The 22,782-nt window shown below is 38.2% G+C and overlaps 1 protein-coding gene across 2 annotated transcripts in view; it reads right to left on the minus strand.

Moving 5' to 3' along the window:
* Positions 1 to 1,461: 1,461 nt before the first annotated feature.
* Positions 1,462 to 22,782, minus strand: part of cpne5a (copine Va) — a 116,779-nt gene continuing 95,458 nt past the window's right edge. For both annotated transcript variants that reach the window (XM_084721213.1, XM_084721214.1), the window contains 6 exons: positions 20,472 to 20,653; positions 17,379 to 17,506; positions 12,511 to 12,613; positions 8,446 to 8,503; positions 7,715 to 7,788; positions 1,462 to 3,312 (listed from right to left, as the gene is read on the minus strand). In XM_084721213.1, the coding sequence (XP_084577339.1) occupies positions 3,124 to 3,312; positions 7,715 to 7,788; positions 8,446 to 8,503; positions 12,511 to 12,613; positions 17,379 to 17,506; positions 20,472 to 20,653 (734 nt within the window). In that variant the 3' untranslated portion in view covers positions 1,462 to 3,123. The remainder of the gene's footprint in view (positions 3,313 to 7,714; positions 7,789 to 8,445; positions 8,504 to 12,510; positions 12,614 to 17,378; positions 17,507 to 20,471; positions 20,654 to 22,782) is intronic.

Here is a 22,782-nt window from a genome sequence, read left to right on the forward strand (position 1 = left end):
TGTCATCACTAATGAAAAATTAAAAAAAAAAGAAAAAGAATAAAAATATGGATCTGGGCCTGTGACAGAAGGAGTTCACTGCCTCTGGACTGAGTTTCTGCAGTATCATCAGACTCTTTCTTCTCTCTGAGAGCACTAAAGCGATGGGAGACAAAGAACATTAAAACGCCTAAATAAGATCGTAAAGCGACATGAATCACGTCAACACAAAACAAAACACAACAGTGAGAAATAAGAGCTTCACATTCTCAGAGAACAACATGACAAATCTTTGTAAACGTCAGTTCTCCAGTTTCATTCGATGAAACTCTCAAAGTACAAAAGAAGACTGAAGAATGCACAAACACAACAGATCAAAGGTAAACTCACTTCTTAATAATGAAACCCTTTTTTCCTAGAGGCAATGTAAATAGCCACAGGTGAAGTGTAAACAAGTCTTGACTTTTTGAATATTATACAACAAGGCTCACTGTTAACTTTCATTATTTCAAAGATCATTAATGAAGAGCTGTAAGAGTATAAAAAGTACAGAACACTGGTCAAGAAGACAGCGTGTTTTAGCCTCTGCAGCTGTTGTAGTCCTAATCTTGCAATACATTTTCTGTGTTAAACATGAGACCTGCTGCTGCTGCTGCTGCTGGCAGAGTAACACCTGGGTAACTGAATTTGGATATGTTTCCATATAATAGGCACATTTGGATCGAGATATTGAGTGACTACTAATGAAAATGATGGCCGTTACAAATAGATAAATTAGGATGTACACAGCTGGGCCACAATGGCTGTCACTGTCTTTACAAAATTTGACACAGTCATTAAAAAGCGTGAACAAATGTTAATATATTAACATCTGGCTTGAATTAAATCATAAAACAAAATTGTGACATTGTATCTTAGGTATTAAAATGTTATCCCAATGTTTTGTTATAAAATGGGCTGTTGTACATCTGTGTAAAACAATGTTTTCCAGGAATACTTGATCAGTTTGAAAGACTAAAACACAGTAAACAATAGGGCTGCCCCCGACTTGGTCGATTAAACTGTTACTTGATGCTATGAGTCTTAGTCGACCAAATCATTATTTGCCCGCTGGTCACAGAAAAAAAACTAGAATTACCGCTTTGCATTGTATGCCTCCGCAAACTAGTCAAGACGCAGTTCTCATCCATGTTTGTCCAGCCTGATATAATATGTGCACTGAAGTTTTTGAAGGAATTTAATAAAAGGTATTAAGTGATAGAGAGCAGTTAATCCTTGAGTTCAACTGGACTTCTTTTTGCCAAATTTGAAGAAATTATGTTCAGGTTTTCCTGAGTTATCGTGCTCACAAGAGTCGGATGGACATGAGGTCACAGTAACCTTTGACCTTTGACCTTGACCTCCAGCATCTTCCAAATGGATGTTTGTGGCAAGTTTGAAGGAATTCTGTTCTGATATTGTGTCCACAAGTATGTGGTTTTTAACAATGAGGTTATACTGTGTTGAAATATATTACCAAAATGTTCGGTTTCACTGCAGGTTGTTCAAAAATATTCAGAATAATCACCACTATTGCCATTAGTATTTAACAGGCAGCTTGCTTTGTGCCCCAAAAATATATATTTAAAGAATGAAATCAGTATCATAAATGTGCAACGACGAGTCAACTAATGGCTTGAATTGAAGAGTACTAGTCTAGACAAATCTTTAGTTGGGGCAGCCCTAGTAAACAAAATGCATACACATGACTTGTGGATGGACTCGTGACTGCATTTGTTTTGTGCAATCAGTTGATTTCTTTCGATCGTTTTAAAAAACATTCAACGCCCAAGTATCTCATGTACTTTTGTTGCTGATTTGTGATTGTTCAGTTTTCATTCTGGGGAAACAAAGCAGTTTAAGAGGGCCAAAATAAAATGGTTATTAGTTGACATCAGTCTTTCAAAAGTTTATTTGTAGGGTCCTTTAAAAGTACCGAGCTAAATCCCAGACAATAAACTGTAACCACAACAAATATAATGGAAAGAAACACAAGCAGAAAGATGACAAAATGAGATATGGCAGCATGATTTAAGCAGGACAGTTGATTTCTCTGCATACTAACAAAGAAAGCAAGTATGTGCTCTGAATTATTCATGTATTTTTCTGTAAACACCCTGTTTTTATGCTAAATATGAGTTAATTTCAATACATCAGTGTAGTCATTTTCATATAAACATTTTTCCTGTTTAAAACGATGGTGGAAGATGATGTTAAAGCCGTGCCGAAAACATAATGTGGGCTCCTTTCCATTATTTTCATTGTGGTCGCTATTTCAAAATAATGGTTTTCAGCTTATTATTAACATTATAACCTTTGTGCTTTTTATTTGGACAGTAATTAGTGCATTCTGTTAATATAAATATTAGAAATACATATAAGACGTGGTGCTGGATAATCAGTATGGTGACAGCTCACAGCAGGTCCTCTATATAACAGCTTGCAATCAAAAATTATCCATCAGTGAAAATGATTCATTAACTGCTTAATAAGGTTTTATCACATGCTTTTATATTACAGTCCTTATCAAAGTAGAAATGGGGATTTTTTTTATTACACTGTTCACAAAATATAAGATGGAAAACTACAGGGGAAATATGACTTCAGTACCCGCCCTTAAAACCCCCTCAAAGGAAAGAATTATTTATGCAATAAGTAAATAAATGAATAAACAAATAAATAAATAAATTAGTATACACATGATTTCCTAGTTTAACACACATCGATTCCAAAAGGTATCACAAACATGATACACACTGGCACATTCTAATATATTAATGCCTTCAGACAGGCTCTCTCTACGGGTTTACTTGCTATCCATTACATCACCACTTTGACAGGTTTGACAGCGAACAACTAAAACCCCCCTTCAGCACTGGACTCCTCTCAGCGCTCTCATCCGAGAGAATAAAACTCCCTGATCATCAGCAGCTTCCCCCAAAGCAGTCTTATTGCTCCAAAAACACAAAATGGAGTCTCATCATCTCTTCATTTAGCCAGATTAATATTTACCAAAGGGCCTCGAAAGTGTTTCCCAAAGTTGTGAAGGCGGGTTCCCATCAATCCCGACCCGGCCCCTCCACACAGTGAAGCTGCGTGTGGGGCTCAGACGGGGTTGGTTTGAGGGATCTCGACGGTCGAGTAAGCCGGTGGGAGGAGGTTGGGTTTAATGCCTCTGCTCTTCATGTAGGAGATCAGCTGGTCGGGGATCTCGGCCAGTACATCTTTCGCCAGCCGCGCCATGCTCAACACGTGGTTGCCTGTGCGGTCCATGTAGTCTCTGAATGGGACAAACTGTAAGGACAAGGGAAGAAAAATTAACTTTATGAAAAGATCATTTACATAACAAGTGTAATGACTAGATCCCACCAGCCATGGCTGCTTTGCCTTACAGCCTCGCTGCAGTAGCCCGAGCTGATCACTGCCATTCTACACAAAACCACCAGCAGCGAAAGCAAGAAGAAGCATCTCTCTGCTCCACTTCAAATATGCACCAAGTACATTTCTGATAGATGCAGCATCAATTAACTCAGAGTAGATTGAGTAGGCAGGAAGTGAGACACAGAAAAAGCAATTTAATATTTGTTTTTAAATAAAAGATCTTGTGCAGATTCACAATCATAAAAGACAGACAGAAAATAAACCATTTAACTACGTAACATACTTATCCATGGTAGAAGCGCAAAGAACAAGGAAAGAGGTCCAAAAGAACAAAATCTGAGCAAGTAAACATAATCAGGTGCACAAAACGCTACTGAAACCCTTTTGAAATGCTGCTGATGGGACATGCAGCCTTCTAGAGGATGTATTAAAACTGTGGCGCAGACGTGTCATGCTCAATGGAGTCAACCAGTAACAAAGCTTTGTAACTAGAAGCAAAAATCAGTTTCAGTTTAAGCAACGTGTCACTTGTTTGAAAAAATGCTTGCACTGGGTCAAGTTTTGGGTCAAGTTTGCTTCACCACCAACCTACTCTTTGGTCAAAATCAACACTGATGACGTTTCTGTTTCCTCTCCAGTCAGCCATTAACATGGACAAAGACTGATTAATTTATACGGTTGAAAACCAGCACATCTTATACGATCTACAGCGGCTTTTTTAAGGGAATATCCTCAAAATGGACGAGGTTTATAATTGGGATGTGCACCATTAGTCAACTATACGATTCAACATCGCCACACTTGCTAGTTGACACCAGAAATACTAGTCAGTTAAACTATTTATCAATATTTTATTCAAGTACAATGCTGTCGTTATGTGGCTGCCTGCCTCTGGTGGGGGCTGCAGCTCTGGCAGACAGCAGCCCCTCTCGCCCAGCATGAATGCCCTGATGGCCTGGATGCCTTTATCACCAAAGTGGGGCAAATGACAAACCGACAGCACAGTTCGTCAGTCTTCTGATGAACAAAATTAAAATAAGGTTAAATGCAGGCTGTGTCAGAATAAATGATCCTCTGATCCTGTTTGTTCTGAAAAGTTGAAGCATTTAATACGGTGGCCGACAAGTGCAAACGCGCTGCATATACAGATAGGTGCTGCAAATACAGAAACGCGCTGCATATAAGAAAACAGATGCAAAAGGAAAACGCTGCAAATACAGAAACGCGCTGCATAAACAGAAACGTGCTGCAAATACAGAAACGCGCTGCATATAGGAAAACAGATGCAAAACGAAATCGCTGCAAATACAGAAACGCGCTGCATAAACAGAAACGTGCTGCAAATACAGAAACGCGCTGCATATAGGAAAACAGATGCAAAACGAAAATGCTGCAAATACAGAAACGCGCTGCAAATGAGAAAACAAATGCAAAAAGAAAACGCCGCATATACAGAAACGCGCTGCAAATGAGAAAACAAATGCAAAACGAAAACGCCGCATATACAGTCACACAACGGAAGTGCTCCAGGCCTCTAGGGACAGTGCTGAGCTTTCCCCCGAGAGACAGACAACGGACGAATCAACCTGCGGAGGAGAGGAATAGGCCTACGTGAGAAGTAGAAAGTTATTGGTGAGAGGAAAATTGGAGGCGGGAGAGGCAAAAAATCAGAAAATGTAAATCCGACAAACAAACAATAATGTAAAAATGTAAATCAGCTGCACTTTCATAATACAGTAAAAGATGAGGAAAACATGTGGAAAAAAGAAAGAAAGAAAGAAAGAAAAAGAAAAAAAACCCCGTACTTTTTCATGTAGCCTCTCCCACCTCCAATTTTCCTCTCACCAATAACTTTCTACTTCTCACATAGGCCTATTCCTTTTTTTTTTTTTTAGTTTAAAAAACAGTTACGGGATGTTTATTCTTCATAATTACGTTTCCCCTTTCGGGATTTTTATTTTATTTTATTTTATTATTTTTTTAAACAAACTTTATTGTCATGTTGAAGACATACAAAGAAACATGACATTATATAAGCAACACGACAACACTCATACATAAAACAACAGTAAAGTACAGGGAGTGCATAATACATAACAGACAGTAAGGATTTTATCTAGCAATATGTGCCATAATATTTTCACGTAGGCCTATTCCTCTCCTCCGCAGGTTGATTCGTCCGTTGTCTGTCTCTCGGGGGCAAAGCTCAGCACTGCCCCTAGAGGCCTGGAGCACTTCCGTTGTGTGACTGTATATGCGGCGTTTTCGTTTTGCATTTGTTTTCTCATTTGCAGCACGTTTCTGTATATGCGGCGTTTTCTTTTTGCATTTGTTTTCTCATTTGCAGCGCGTTTCTGTATTTGCAGCGTTTTCGTTTTGCATCTGTTTTCCTATATGCAGCGCGTTTCTGTATTTGCAGCACGTTTCTGTTTATGCAGCGCGTTTCTGTATTTGCAGCACGTTTCTGTTTATGCAGCGCGTTTCTGTATTTGCAGCGTTTTCCTTTTGCATCTGTTTTCTTATATGCAGCGCGTTTCTGTATTTGCAGCGATTTCGTTTTGCATCTGTTTTCCTATATGCAGCGCGTTTCTGTATTTGCAGCACGTTTCTGTTTATGCAGCGCGTTTCTGTATTTGCAGCGTTTTCCTTTTGCATCTGTTTTCTTATATGCAGCGCGTTTCTGTATTTGCAACGTCTGTCTGTATATGCAGCGCGTTTGCACTTGTCGGCCACCGTAATTTAATGAGTTGCTGATAGTGTGCAATGTTCATAATGCACAGTGCAAAGTGGGACACATTTCAGCTGCATTTAAAATACAATTCGGTCAGAAGCAGCACCTAACATCACTGGACAATTTTTTGCGTCCAATCCACTCAAGTTCATTCACTCACTGTGTGTTAGGAAGTGGTATAACAGATAAAGCCCTTCTAGTAACCCCATCACACCTGACAATATGAAATCACTGAACCAAAAACATTATTTTGCTTTTGTATAAAAAGCAAAATAATGTTTTTAGTTCAGATGTAAAGACTTTTGACTTGTAGCTCAGTACTGTTCATTCGTTTCTGGAAAATTTGGCACATTTCAGGTTTGGTTTTTTTTGTTTTGTTTTTTTTTCCCCAAAGAAGGACAGGAACCTTTTGATTTTGCATTTTGGTAGACGAAACCAGCTTGGTCAATGTAATACAGTTGATGATTTCAATAAAGTTAATATTAATATTGAAATATTAGCAACAATATGGGTTTTATTTTTAATGTAACTTAATAAAATTCTAAGATTTTCCTGCCAAAAACATACAACTCACTATGCGAAGGCAGCCATGTTGGATTTTGCACTCACAGGCCGGCTGTTACCTGCAGTACACTGATAATCCACCAGGGGGCAGACAACATGTCTCAAGTTACATACAACATGTTTTTCATGATAATACTTACATTCATCACAGAAACTTGTGTATCAAACATGATGCAAATAGCAGTGTGAAGCTAAGTATCCTACAGTAGCTGTGTTTGTGGTATGACACAATTTGGGCCGCACAATTATCGTATTTCTGCTCTTTCAGTCAGTCTAATAGAAAATGGGAATTACATTCAGTGGAGTTTAGATGGCTTTGCGAGATATTTGTTCTTGAAATGCAGCAGATATCTGAGGCTTTCTGCAAGTTCCTTAATGTCATCTTCACTCTGCACTCTGTCAGCATCAGAAAATTGTAGAAGAAAAACCACAAGCAGCCCAAGGCGACCAATCACATGGGGTGACACATGCATAGGCTCATGACCTTAACACTTTAGAGCTTACCAGTACTGAAACTTCAAAGATAAGTAAATGTTAAAGTTTCCTTGATGCTGGTGAAAGAGGAAAGGCCAGTACAGAAGGTCATTTAAATCTCAGGAGTTTCCCCTCTAATTTGCACACACTCATTACATAATAAGCAATTAGATTATGAGAATTTGAGTGGCCAAAGTTTATTAGTTTGAATGTGGTGTGACAGTTAAAGACATGGGGTCACCAAGGGTTCATTCTCTGAGGATCATGAGCAGTAAGAGAGTCAAAAAAAGCGAGGGGGTCATTCTCTGTGGAGCACTGAATGTGTTCAGTAAATTTCATGGTGTACAAGGCTTGATAGCAGCACAAACTCATTCACCATCAAAGGAAATCATTAAGGTTGATTTTGTCAGGACCTGAACGCTCCGTACCATATTTCCAAACAAGCTGGCCAGCAGCTGTTGCAATTTCTGGCTTATGTGACTTTGGAAAAAATGACTCATGTCCTACAAACTGGGAAAGTGAGACAAAACATTAGAAAAGTCTCACCTGTACAATGTCTCTCTCTGCCAACTTCCCCCTCGAGGAAATCCTGATGTCATCACCATCCAGCTCGACCATGGCTACAGGGAGAAAATGTTTTATGAAAAACAATCTCACATAAAAAATGTATTCAAACTGTGACTTGATAAGAAATCAAAAATATTTAGATAGGAGCGCTTCCTGGACTCAAAATCAGTTTGTTTGAGGAGCTCTTTGGATAGGGACACAAGTGTACACAAAAATCACAAAAACTTCCAAGGCAGTCTAATTTAAAGGTAGAGTTCACCTCCAAATAAAAATACACATTTTTTTTTCTCTGCCTGTAGTTCTGTTTAGTCTAGATTGTTTTGTGTGTGTGTGTGTGTGTGTGTGTGTGTGAGTTGCTGAGTTTTGGAGATATTGGCTGCAGAGATTTCTGCCAGTTATGTGGGGAAAAATATGTATTTTTGATTAAGGGGTGAACTGTCCCTTTAAAACAACTACAATGGCTTTTAATTGTAATGACATGCTCTTGTTACACCTTAAACTTCCTTTTAATTTTAGTGCCTCTGTATTTTTTTGTGATCCTTATGAATGAATTGATAAGATTTCAAAGATGCACGATAGTTGTTGTGCTTGGGGGCAAACCTGAGTAAATTTGAATAAATCAAATCATGATGATGCAAACAGACCAAAATCTGGATTTCACTGCTGTTTTACACATTTGTCCCCTGAAGAACTTTAGCTACTTTTCTCACCATCAAACTCAGCTTGGCCAACTCCGACAATGATGATAGACATGGGGAGTTTAGCTGCCTGTCATGAACAAGAAGAACAAACAGTCAGTCGTCACTCAGACGCCTGGAAGGACACAGTGTACAGTGTTTTCTTTTTTATCAGAGTACGGAACGGTTACATTTCCAGTTAACTTGTATTTTTCTCACAATGCATTTCTCATTCTGCAAAGCAAGCATTAATCTGCAGGCACAGATCTCCGGAGACAGAGACAATAATGGACAGGATAAAATTAGATAAACATAAATGCTACATAGCATTATAACCATCTGTATACTTTGTTTCACATCATATTATGTTGCATAGTTTGGGTTGTCCAGGGAACAACAGAAAACACAAAATGCATTATTCAACGCAGAGGCCCCCAAGGTTGTTACAACAGCAAAATAGTTTAGCTAACTATTACACAGTGCACACAGTTTACAGGCTGCTTTCACAGTTTGGAAGACCAAGCGACTCAAAGTACAAAAGGTTATTCAGTGTTGTGGACTTCACAGATAAGAGCAGAATAAGAAAAACATGTACAAACATGAATGAAGTCAAAATGCTTTATTCATAAAATATGATTACTTCATCCTACACTCTTATATCACTCTGTCTTACATTATATATTCATCATGTTTTCATACAGAATAGTGTCAGATACTGTTAATTCCAGAGCAAAAAACCACACATGCTGCCTCCTTATCTCCAATCTAAACGAAACCTAAACGAACATAATAAAGATTTAATAACACTGATCTTCCACACAGATTAACACGTACAGGTTTCTCCAACCAATGAACCCTTGATGTGAAGAAAGCGGAGGCTCTGTCGTGAGCGAATGATATATGCTTGTGGTAGCGATGTATTTACAGGGGTAGAAGTAGGTCAGCTTTCCTGGAAAAACCTCCCAAGGGGAGCGGCCTGTCACAGATAGGAGTAAATAGACAGAGGAGGACCACCCTCTTCATGTTCTCTGTCATTATTCTCCCTCCATCTCTTTTCCCATTTTATCTTCCCGTCCACCGAGCTCATTCCTCGTGACCTCTCGCTCTCAAACAAAATACATACATTCTGTTTCCCCCTTTACAGCAACACAAGACCCTGCAAACACATATGTATCTATAAATGCCAGGTCAGATTCTGTATCCAGAGCTGAATTATTTAGTCTACACCATTTGTTACTTTGCCTGTACTGTAAAGTGACTCCAGGGAGATCACTCCATCAATCTGTTTGAACGCATACTCTATCATACCTCTCACTGCACAGAACCACCATAAGCAACAGACACTGATAGCAGGTACGTGTTCTCATAATAAGCATTTATTAGATTTTTAAAAGACAATACTACCTTCTTTTGCCCCATTGGTCACATTAAACACATACTATGCAGGATTTTCCTAAAAAAAAACAATGTATAGGGACTCATATAAGCCCCCAGTGAAGGAGTACTTGAACAACCAGCCAGTCACAACATAAATGTGATGTATGACGGATATTTCTGACCAGGGCTTTATGGATATACAGTCTCTCAGTCAGAGAAGACAGATGTAGGATTGCAGCTATAACAGTAATAAACCTCAGGGTTCAGTGGTAAACAGAATCAGAAGGGTGCAAGTGTGGAGGCAGCAATGTGTCTGTAAATTACATCCCAACGATGCAGAACTGATCGGAAAGATGATTCAACAACCCTCTTCCAAAAGTTCAAAGGAAAGCTGGTTTCATATCTGTCTAAAACTACGATATTTTGTTGCAATTTGCCAACAGAGTTGTTGACGTTGTATTTAAATGTAAATGATAGATAGTCATATTCTTCCAATATCTGAAGCAATGACAGTAGTAATCTGCATACTTAAGCATCTGGGTATTTTAGTGCATGTATTTGTTTTTCTGTTAAAGTCACACTGAAGCAAAAGTTTGGATGGGTCTTATTTGATTCAATAGAAGTTTGAACATCTTCATAGCTTTTGTAATGTGACAAGTTTCTGAGTGGAACAGACTCAGGGAAGCAGTTACAACAAAACAATCTACGTAGAGGTCTCATGCATCATTTTAGAAACATTTCCTCCAAATCAAACCTAATCTATCTGGTGTTGTTGTTAACTCTGGTTCTTCAGGTTTAAACACAGTTTGGCTGTGCAGCAGCAAGAGTTTGATATGACTGTGGGGATGAAGACATTAATGGGGAGAACAGTGAAAAATGTTATTATGGCTTTAAAACTATGTACAAAGTGTATCACAGAGGTAATTTTAATATCAATCATCTAAACCTGCTGGCTTGATTAGGCATGTGCCACAGTAAGTACATTCAGTGGTAAAATACTCCTTCTTGTGTCAACTGGTACATACACTGAAGGTTATTTTTAAGTCGGTAGGTGTCCAGAGTTGGTCAGACAGGTGAAACGTTTGCTTTGCTGTGTCAGAATGGTCAGCTGAACTAAGCCGAATGCAGTTCAAGTGTCTCTAAATCTTAAAATATTCATGGACTTTATGAAGTTACTGGTCGAGCCAGCCTCTCATCCAGACAACAAACTGGCTTAATCTAATACCTGGGCACAAATCAATTTATATTTTGGCATACCCGGTCAGAGAGAGACCCTCTTTTCTAATTTAAAATCCTGAAATTAAATTTGGAGCTTAAAAGAAAAACAGGAAAGGAGAGATGGCAGAGCCTGTCCTGTTAGAAGTGTGGATATATAAGTCACCGAAGGCTAAGCTGTGCTGGTTTGAGGAACAAGGAAACCAGAATAAACATTACAGTGCAGTTTGGTCAGCAGCAGTACTTGTAACATTATGAACAGATATCTGGTGTGCGATCTTTTCAGACAATGGAAACGGCTTATAGTGATCACAGTACATGAAAAACATAGTCTCCTCAAAGCTTATGACAAACTTCCAGTAACAAGCCAATGAGATACATGAGAAACACAGCAAGCTATATTTTATATACACCACTGTAATGAATTATGGTGAATTTGTAATATAATATAATATAATATAGTAATTTGAAAAGCATTTGAAACAGCAGTGCTGTCATTTGAAAAAGTCAATAAAATTCAGTAAATAGTTAAGTCATCCATTTCATTACTTTTAATTCATGTGATAAATTTACAAATGTCAATTTGATGGGAATCTGTATGAGAAATAAAGAAAAAGAAAATATGAGAATCATCCACTTATAGTGAGCAATTTGACCTGGAAAGACGTGATCAGTGGAAGAGGTCTCCACTGTATCTCTAAAAACACACTGCAGCATCAGAGAGCACAAACAAGAAACCAAAAGTGCAGAGATGCACGTAACTCTTTCGTTATGATTCATCTCAGCGCGAAGGCTAAATGCCAAGTGAAGCAGGTCACTCAGTCCTTCGCCCTGCGGGCAGAGGAGAGAGTAGCCAGGTCCAAACTGAGAGGTGAGAGGTGGCAGGAGGACACGGCGGGTTCAGCAGTGCAGAGCAGCAGACAAGATCTTAAAAGGAAGGTGTGGCTGTTCGAATGGTTTGATTAACAGTCGCAAATTCCCTTTAAACCCAGTCTGCTGGGGGTCAGAGTACCGTGTCGCTGTGAGGGCCTGCCGGGGCGATGATGACTCACTGAGTGTCCTACCATTGAAGTCGTACTCTGACTGTAAATGAGCTACAGTGTTTTCATAAGACACAGAAAAAAAACAAGTTAAATTTGACCAAACAGGTGCCTCAGATGGAGCGCCGGATAAGACTCCTGCCTCTAATGAAGTGAACCTGTTGACCTGAGAGTGAATCTCAGCTGAGCCTTGGCCTCCCGAGGGTCTCAATAAAAAGAAAAATATTGGACAAACAGAGCGCCCAAGCACAGGGGGTGAGACAAGTGGAGCAGAAAACATCCCATAAATCCTCGACTCTAGTGCCACTGGCTTATAAACCCCTAAAAGTAACAGAAAGCCTGAGAGAAGTGGCACAGTAAGCTAAAAGCACCTGCACTGCCGATGCCCTGCAGAGACAAGGGGAAGAGAAAACAGAGAGACGGAGAGAGGTGAACATCCTCCAGGTAGTGTTAGAGCTGCACTTACATTAACTATGGCCTCCTTGGTCTGAGCCATGTCTGATATGACGCCATCAGTGATGATGAGCAGGACAAAGTACTGGGATCCGTCCTGCACTGCTGCCGCGTACCTGAAACAGAGAAATCAGCAGCACAGAGTTTTACAAGGTTTTAAGATACACAGAGGGTGTTAAAATAAAGCTCAGTTAAGAACAGATGTCAGAGTTCACAGTGGTGCTGGAAAGCCTGGAAAACACTTGAATGTTAATGGGGTGTTATCAAGGTTTGAAAAGTGCTTGAAACTGCTTGAAATTGTAACGCGCAGCCTCTCACCATAGGAGAGGCTACATAAGTTAAAAGGGTAAGCTGTAGTAGAGAATTTTCGATTAGGCTAATGTTACACTAAGGGCCATGTAGCAGTAAAGCAGTAAAAATTTTATTGAAATTGAAGTTTTTTATCGTGTGATTATTTTTTATTGGTTCAGCCAGGTTAGAAAGAATACAAAGACTTCTTACAGACAGCTGACATGCTGTGAAACATGAAACTGGTGTATTTTCCTTTACTTTGTTACACTTCTGTAGATTAGGTTATGAAACATTAGTTTGGCTGTTTATAGCACAATAACATTTGATTTAATGTGATGAAGAACTGAAATGAAAAGTAATCATTCTGAATATATACAGTGCACACAAATAATATTTACTCAAGTACAGTTCTTGAGTGAATAGTCAAAGTATTTGTAATTTACTTGAGTATTTCCATTTTATAGCATGTATCTTTATACATCTTCTCCACTATATTCCAGAGGCAAATATTGTTCTTGTTACTTCACTGTATTTGTCTGACAGCTTTAGTTTCTAAAGTTGCACCGTGACATTATTTGCATCTGTTCAAGAAAATTATCTGTATCTGTATTCAGATCAAAAACAAGAGGAAGGCATGGTTTATACTGAAGTCATGTTAAATCAGCTGAATGTTTTATTTTTCTAGCCAAATATTCATTGACAATACAACTTTTCTGCCTACAAAGCATCAAAATTATGTATAACTGTCATACAATTAATTATGGAATATATTTCCACATCTTCATACTGTACTTTTCATCTCACTCCCTCTCGTCTTATTTTTAGCTGTACTCCACCACCAATTAATTAGGGATGCTGAAAAATCAGAACATGAAAAAGAAGTTTTATAAATCACTGGAAATTGAAACTCTACAGTAAAGACATACAAGTATAAAAATATTGTTCAGTTGAAGGGAATAATCTTTTAATTTACCACAGCTGTAAGGTGCTGGCAAAGTTGAAACCTTTATTTAATCTTGTGAAATCATTGAGGGGGTGCCCTTGTTTGCAATGGTGTTGAAAATACAGCTGATATATAATTTTACACTATAGTCATATCACAGTGTCATGGGGCAGACATATGTGTGCAGGTGTGTCAAGCTTTAATGTATGTTGTGTTCCATGTATGTTGTGCCTGCAGGACAAAAACTAAAAGCGGTTTCTCCAAAATTAGTGTTTGCACGCAGGACTTTGAGCGTCACTTGAGCAAGTAGAATAACGACTATTGGACCAGTCTAACAAAGACATGATATATGATGATAAGTTTCCATTTAGGGCTTTAGAAATAAATACAGACCAATGCCTGTTACGTCTTACTGTTAAAGATGTCCACCCAATCTCTTCATACAACACCTGAAAAGTGCTTACACTCGGCTTAAGAGAAGGTGTAGGACACCTGAGATGCAGACTGCCTGTTCATAGAGTCACAGAAAACTCAACCAGAGAGGAAATCTAAGACCAGCCGAGCAGCAACCACAGTTTCAGAGATTAAAAAGAAAAAAAAAACATTAAAAAACCATGATCTTCAAAAACAAACTCCCCCTCCGCCCAGCATGTGACACAAAGGCTTAATATAGACATGTAAAGAAGTAAGATATGTTGTATGGCTCTTCACGTCTCTGAGGTCTATCCAGACACTATTATGAAACCCATCAGAGACACCACAGTGAGTGTGGCCTAGTTTCAATCGCCCATTGCTGGCTGCTGGCTATGAATAATTTATTAAACTGTTTATGCAAGTGCTGCAGTCTTATTCTTTCAGAACGTTATTGATTGCCAAGCACTCGATTGACCAGACTTGATGAGCAAGAGGGAGGAAAACGTGGCAGATTACCACGAGAGCCAAGGACAGGTCAGAGTTGAGCCCTCACTCGCATTCAGTTCAGTAAATTTGACTGTGAGGCGCTGACATTTTAATCAAAGTCAGTGACATAGACAAGAGAGATGACGAGTGTTTTAAAGAATAAAGAGACATCTGTCTTCCTCATCTGTCACACAATAATATGGGATACGCTCACTGGAGACATTTGTTATGGATAGTAGAACTGCAACTAACAATTATTTTCATTATTGATTAATCTGCTGATTATGTTCACATCACATCGATTAATCTTTTGGTCTATAAAATGTCAAAAAATTGATAAAAATGCTCATCAAAGTTTCCCAGAATCCAACATAACATCTTTAAATTGCTTCTTTTGTCCAACCAACAGTCCAAAACCCAAAGACTCTTCAAAGAAAAAACAATCCTTACATTTAAGAAGCTGGAACCAACAAATGTTTAACAAACAAAATTACTAAACTAATTTTCTTTTGAACGATTTATCCGGTAATCGACTAATCGTTGAAGCTCCAGTAGTTCACATTTCTACATTCCTCCATGGATGAGAATACAGAATTGGACATTAAACATTAATTTAATGCATTAGTAATTAGTTAACAATTAAACATAATAACATCATACTGTGCATCTAATATAAAGTATGCATTCTATGTCAGCATGTTTTATCCACGATCCAGTGTCTGCTTTCATTAATAAATGTTTCTGCTTGTGCTTCATGTGAAACCTACAGTGAAAGAAGAAGAGCATGTTCTGCTCAATGTCTAATGTAAAGAGTCATTTTAATCTTTCCATCATCGATGTACTGGATGATTTATTTTACTTGTTCTGAATAGTTAAAACACTCTGACAGTCTGCAACATCTTTCTGAATAACTGTCAGTATTTGACTTTTACTGCACCCTTTAGGCATGGAGAGACTGTAGAGAGTGTAGTTTTATAAATGCATAAAGTCTCTGACTGCTCTCAACCCAAACTATTCAAAGACATAATGTGACATTTTTTATTGGGCATAAAATCCTTATAAGATTTTCATTTATTAATCATTTCTATTCTTTCAAATCGCGCAAAGAGGTCTGCAGGGGACCTTTTTATTATTCTTGTGTGTAAGTGTGGGTATTGAACATGACAGAATAGCGTGCGTGCGTGCGTGCGTGCGTGTGTGTGTGTGTGTGTGTGTGTATCCTCTTATTTTGTGGAGTTTTTCTGTTCTAGCTGTCGTGGCACTAGTCAAAGGAGAAAAGGTAAATAAAAGTCTGAGTACAAAGAATGGAAACCATCTTTGAAAAAATGTATTTGAGGTTTACTATGATGTTTAACTTTGGTCCACGTGTCCTCTGCTAATACGAATGGGCCGGGATTCATGACCTATACTGCAGCCAGCCACCAGAGGATGATCAAAATGTCTTGGCTTCCCTTTTGGGGAGCTATCATGTTGTCCATATGTCAATGATCTACTGTACACAGTCTGATACAGTAGGTATGACAGTCGGTATAAAGTTGGTTTGCGATCCACCAATAACCAGAGAGAAGAACAAGTGTAGAACACTGTTGTTGCCCTCATGATGTCAAACTGTTGTAACTGGGTAAAGACATGCAGCGTAGACTGTAGTCAGGATTCCCAAACTATTTCATGTCAAGGACTAGTTCTAAGATAATGAAGTCTTAATAATGCTAAAAATCAATAATCTAACTTCCAAATATGTGATAAAAATCTAAATAATTCAATAATTAAAATATTAAGTCCTGCTTTTGCAGGGGACCCCTACAACCTACTCAAGGTCCCCGGTAAGCACTTCCTTAAATCCATAAAATATCCTGCTTATCTTCTTACAACTACATCATAGTGTGTCATATACAATTTATTAAATGTTTACATAGAGCTTATAAATGCTAAAATGATAATTGTTAAGATTAAAGCTTCATTTAGTTATATTTATTGTCCCACAGGGTGGGACACTTTTGTAGGGCTTATTATCCACACTGCAACAAACCGCAAAGGCAGGTAAATGCTGAAAAATCTAAAATTCAAGTTCAGGTCCACGGTGCACAGACCTGAGTCCAAGAGTGGGTCATTAATATTCATGTCCAAGCCAAGTCATGAGTCATTATTACAGAGAACTCAGTCCCAGCTTGACTCCGAGGTCAGGGTGAGACTGTGTACACCTGTGCCTTATTATAATTTTACTACTGTTACAATCTTGAGAAGACGATTTTCAACAAATTTGTCTGCTCGGTCTGTTGTCCTTTTAATGTGGTAGAGCCCCATTTGTAGACAAATACTCTTTGTGGACTTATTCCATTTGCAATAACAAGAAGTTTATAATGGTGAATTAAAGCATGTGGAGCTACATTCACAGTAAAGCTAATTTATTGAACGACGTGACTCATGAAATGGTTGAAAGGTTACATGACATGAATCCATTTACAAATCCCCTGCCAACCTTACCTTGAAACTCTCAGCACAGTAGATGGCTAAAAAGCAGTGTAGCACCTGCATTGCATTATGCCTGATTACCATTTCTATTCATCTCAGCCTGGCAGCTGATTGTTTACTCTGCCTTCATTAGTTCTGCACAATTCAGAGAGAAACCTTCACTCACTGTCTGAATACCTCTGACTCCCAGCATGAAGATTATTTACAGATTGACTTTCGCAGGGAGGACGGTTGTGCCCTGTGATGTTCGCTGAGGCAGGTGTTTGTGTTTGTACCTTGCCACATGATTAACAACAGGAGCGAAGTTGGTGGGTCCATACAGCTGAACCGTCTTAAGGCTTTGATGGTAAGCTTCGAGGATCCCCTCCATGCCATTACAGTAAGGGTTCTCAATGTTGCCATTCTGTGAAACACAAAAAACAAAACATTAATGTATAACAGTAGTTTCATATTCTATTTCTCTTGTAATTGTGAAATACAATAGGGCTTGACATAAAAAATGAATAGTTAATGTAAGCAACAATTTCTTTTTCAGGAGAATTACAATGCATCTGATGAAAGTAAAAGTGTAACTTAAATCCAGGCTGAAAAGAAGTGTTCACATTTGTCTGGTGCTCCTCTGACCACACCCATCTTTAGTGGTGGATGTGAACAGAAGTGCTCCCTGTCACACCTTTAACCACGCCCACTAGTGATGCCACAGCCTACTGACAAACTGTGCCGTACACGCCTACACCACTGCAGCAAAGTGAGAACTGTTGGTCAGCAAAAACAACATTTTCAGCTGCTGTTAAGTTTGATATTTACATATCAGGCCAGAAAGGCTTTTCTAACAGGTGGTTAACGCTGTCAGAGGGTCTATTTCAATCCACATCAAGATGTTTTCCTAATCCAACCTGACTAGACCTTGATCCACTTCAGCTCACTTCAGTACCAACAACCCAACACAGAAGAAAGAAATACCATCCTCTCACTGTCCTTTGGCTCTGGTGACTCAAACATCTCTGAACATGTCCAATAAAGCTGCTATGGAGAAACTGTTTCAGGGCATTTTCAGGTCATACATATAAGAGCAGATGAAACTCATTTTTTCCCATGATTTTATGTACTTAATGATTTTTTTTAATGATTCAAATCTGGCTGGGTGGTTATGACACAGGTTTCTGTGGTGTGCCAAACTCAGAACACATGTTTATTATTGCTTTATAGAAAAAGACAAATACAGAGTATTGCCAGATAAAAGAAATGACTGAAATTGTATGTGTGATTGTTTTTGATTTTGTCATCTAACACACTATATAATGTAGCCTTTTAGAATTTCCTAGTGCGTGAAATGAATGAATGTGCAGTGAATGAGTAAAAACACAGCCTGGAAGCAGAGGCAAGGCACTACTCCCCATAAACAACTCAAAAGCAGAGTGCAAAAAATATTTTTTTGTCAAACAGCCAAATGGTTAGTAAGCGCTCAAATTTTACCAGCCACTCAATAGATAATTTTTTTGGCTGGTAAATCTACCAGCCACTTGCATATTTTACAGACATTTGGCTGGTGGATGGTGCTAATTCTGTGCCTGGCTCAGAAGGACCTTAGTCAAAAATATGTTAAACAGACAACAACAGAGTGTAAATGAGACAGCTTTGTGTTTGTTAAAATTTAAGCATGCTTTCAGTCAAAGCTATGCTAAATTAAACTGACTTTTTTGAGTCTGTGATGGATGAACAGGGATGAAAAAGGTATCAATCTAACAATGTAGGAATCAGTCAGCCCTGTCTCACCCGCAGCTGCTTCAAAAAGCAGCAGCGAGGCTCTTGACCGGTACTAAGAAGAATGACCATATCTCTCCTGTACTGGCCTCTCTTTGCTGGTTACCAGTGAAGTATAGAAACGATTTTAAGATTCTCACCCCCCATTTCAACCTCACACCCCCTTAGACCAATCACTGCTCTCCATTTTGGCTACAATGAATGGTTATTTTCATTATCGATTAATCTGTTGATCATTTTCTCAATTAATCAATTAGTTGTGTGGTTCATGAAAAGTCAGAAGAATTAGAAAAATGTTCATTACTGTTTCCCAAATGTCTTGTTTTGTCCAGAACCCAAAGATATTCAATTTACTGTCAGAGAGGACTGAAAATATTCACATTTGAGAATCTGAAATCAGAGAATTTGGACATTTTTTATTTAAAAAAATGACCCAGAATGATTAATCATTTATCAAACTAATCGAATGATCGACTAATTGTTGCAACTGTACTCTCTATTCCATGCATCCAGTTAGAAACTGTAGGTGACTGATTGATTGGTTGTGGAATAGTTTGTCACTAACAATTACATATCTCCCCTTTATTGATACATTTAAAACCTGTCTAAAGACTCGCCTCTTATCTGTAGCCGCTTCATTGTCATCATTAATACATACAGACATATTTGTTTTATTCTGGAGATTTTCCAAGATATTCTGTGCTGTTATTAATTTGCATTTGATTATTTCTGTTTTTGTTTAATTGTAATCATCAATCAAATAATCCCATCTCTATGTAGGCAGTTTGGTCAACATTTGCTGTTTTTAAATGTCTTCTATAATAAAATGACTTTACTTAACTAACTAGCAGTGACTACATGCTTGTTCCACTCCTGGTGCAGAGGTAATGTAGCAGTCGAGGCCATCGATCGTTCATTAGACTCTTATCTTGCAAACCATAGAGGTTTAGCTCTTCTCCACCAAAAAATCTAAACTGTGGAGTTGCTCTTTAAGGGCTGAATGACATTTTGAAAACATTCTTTGCTTCCAGTGATGTGCTTGTCAAACTTTGCTTCAAAGGTTAGCTTCCTTAGCTACAAGGCACACTTCTAACCAAACATACTGTATATAACAAACACTTCAGCCAAGACTACAACTTTACTTTTAAAATTACTGACTAGACTAGTGAGGCTTCAATTATATGGTGAAATGACTCTTAATTTGCAAATTTTAATGGAAACATAGAGTGATGCAGACGTCACCCTGTAGACAGACTCCTCATTAGGCTGTACTATGCAGCAGCCAGAGCACATTAGCTGGCTGAGAGAAGCCAAATTGATTTAAGAATCCTTCAGCCTTACAGAACCTAATTTGCACTATAAAAGGTAAATGAAATTCACTCTGAATTATGCATGTCAGAGGTGTAGCAGCATTCATCTTGAAATGCACACATCCATATTGCACATGAAAATACACTTATCCGTACATGTTGGCGAGAGCATGAAAGATAAGCTCCACTGCGAGGGCCAAAGTCATGTTCTCAAAGTCAGATCAACTTCATGAAATATTGTGATGCTGAATTATAACCTGAGTGTCTAAAATAATAACACCATAGTTAACTCACCAGAGGAAACTCATGGGAGACCCTCCCATCCGGGGGCAGCTTAGCACCAAATCCCAGGGCAGGGAACATCTTATCACTGTCATAGTCCTGGATGATCTCTCCCACGGCCTTCAGCGCCATGGCATAGGCATTCATCTGGTACGGGTTCATGTAGTGCAGTGAAGTGGACTGGGACGGATTTCCTTCCAAGATAAGAGAAGTCAGAGTCAGTGATGCAAACAAATCAGACCAAGACCCAACTGACAGCTGCAAGCAGAGAAATAAGAGTGAGTCGACGCTAAATTGGATGTTCTGAATCAGAAGTGAAGCTAGAGGGGTTATTAACAACACTGGAATTCAAGGTTTGTATTTTTCTGTTTACACATTTGGAGTTACAGTGAGTGTGTTTACATGTAAACCAGTATCCTGGATATGATTAGGTTTTTGGAGTTTTCATGTAAACAGCTTACACAAACCTGGATATTCTACCTGGACTTCTTTGATAGAAACCAGGATACTTTGGCATGTCAACAATTTATCCAGGTTTCTGATCCATCTCACAGGAGTTGAGGTGAGAAATCAAGACACAGCTGCAGGCAGACCGTCAAAGATCTGTATACTCAGGGATATAAATAATCAGGTTTTTCATTTTCCATGTAAATGCCATATCCAGAGTATAATCAAAAACAGGATAAGGCTCCAAACCAGGATACTAATGTACATGTGTACACACCCAGTGACACTGTGAACACTTGTGGATATATTTTACGAATGAATGCTGTTCGGTTGAAGCAGAGGCAATAAAATACCATCAGAATGATCAAGTCGAGATGTTTGAATGCATACGGAAGCTCCTGATTGGCTGTTTGCAATGATGGAGGAAGTATTCAGATCTTTTATCTAAGTGAAGGTAGTAATACTACTGCGTAGAAATATTAATACTACAAGCAATCTGCATTCTCAGTAACAACAGACCACACCTGACCACACCTAGCAGTGATCATGGGGTGGTAATAATCACCCTAAACAGATAAAAATAGGCACTGTGCTCTGGACTGCTTAGCACTGTTCTCGTTAGTTGTTCTTTTAACAGTTGTAGCCCTGTTCTATATGTGTGTGTAGTGTTTTAAAATTGCATTATTTTTTTTTTTTAACCACATAAGTATTTTGCATCAAAATATACTTTAAATAAAAAATATAGTATATTAGTATCAAGGGTGTAGCGATAAATACAGAGGCGGATAAACTGTTTGCCCACCTTGTATCCCCTCATTGATTGATACAGGTGAGTAAACTCAGTCTCGTTTAAATGAGATGAATAAACAGAGTTTACTTCTGTTTACTCCTCACTATTCCCTGATTAGTGTAGTGAATTCTATTATTTGATTCTATTTATCGATACATTAATATGTAAGTATAATATGTGTAAAGGTGGGACTAATATATCTATAATAATAATAATACATCATCACTTGTATAACATAACACAATATAACATAACATAACACAACATAATATAATATAAAATAATATAATATGATAAGACAATATAAATTAATATAGGAACTAGTGACTAAAGCTCTCAGGTAAAATGTGGGTTCAAAAGTAACATATTTGCTTTGGTTTTTCTGTTTGATGAGATGCACTGTTGGGGAATTTTACTGTTTTCCAGAGTCAGAAACTGACAGACCTTTTGGTATGTATTTAGTGTAGTCTGGAGTTATATAAAACAGGCATATTCATGGTTCAATTATGATTATAAACTGAGTGTCTACACGATCAAATAACATAATCATGGTCCTTTAGAGTGAAACTAAGCAAGTAAACTAAGAGGGAACAACTTTTTTCTAACTTTGACTGAGGGGAGGCCCACAGATTCAGAATTTTAAAACCCCTGCTCTAAACAGATATATGCTATCTCAACAGATTATGTTTTTTCATGGGAGGGCATGATTTTAGGGCTGGATGTTTTGTTTTAGAGTCAGGATAAGTTATAAGTTATTTATTCTTTCTATTTATTTAAATCTAATCTTTCTTGGTGCATCTCTACTATGGTAAATACAATACATATTATTTGTGTTGTGCCCATAAATACACAACCTGTTGTTGGCTTTGTATTTTTACTGGATACAGCATTTTTTACCTTTTCTAAATGCAGTTTATAATCAGTGTCTTCTCTCTCTCTCTTTGTCCACTTTGTACAAAAAAATACACATACTTGAAAGAAAAAAGACTGAATATTACAAGCAGGGAGAAAACTCGAGCCCCGTCTTTGATTCATGGAAAATGTCACAGTCATACATCAGAGGACGGAAATGGAAGCAGAACAAGG

This window comes from Lutjanus erythropterus, chromosome 6 (genome assembly GCF_056507025.1).
Source record: "Lutjanus erythropterus isolate fLutEry1 chromosome 6, fLutEry1.hap2, whole genome shotgun sequence".
In the NCBI taxonomy this organism is placed as follows: Eukaryota; Metazoa; Chordata; class Actinopteri; order Lutjaniformes; family Lutjanidae; genus Lutjanus; species Lutjanus erythropterus.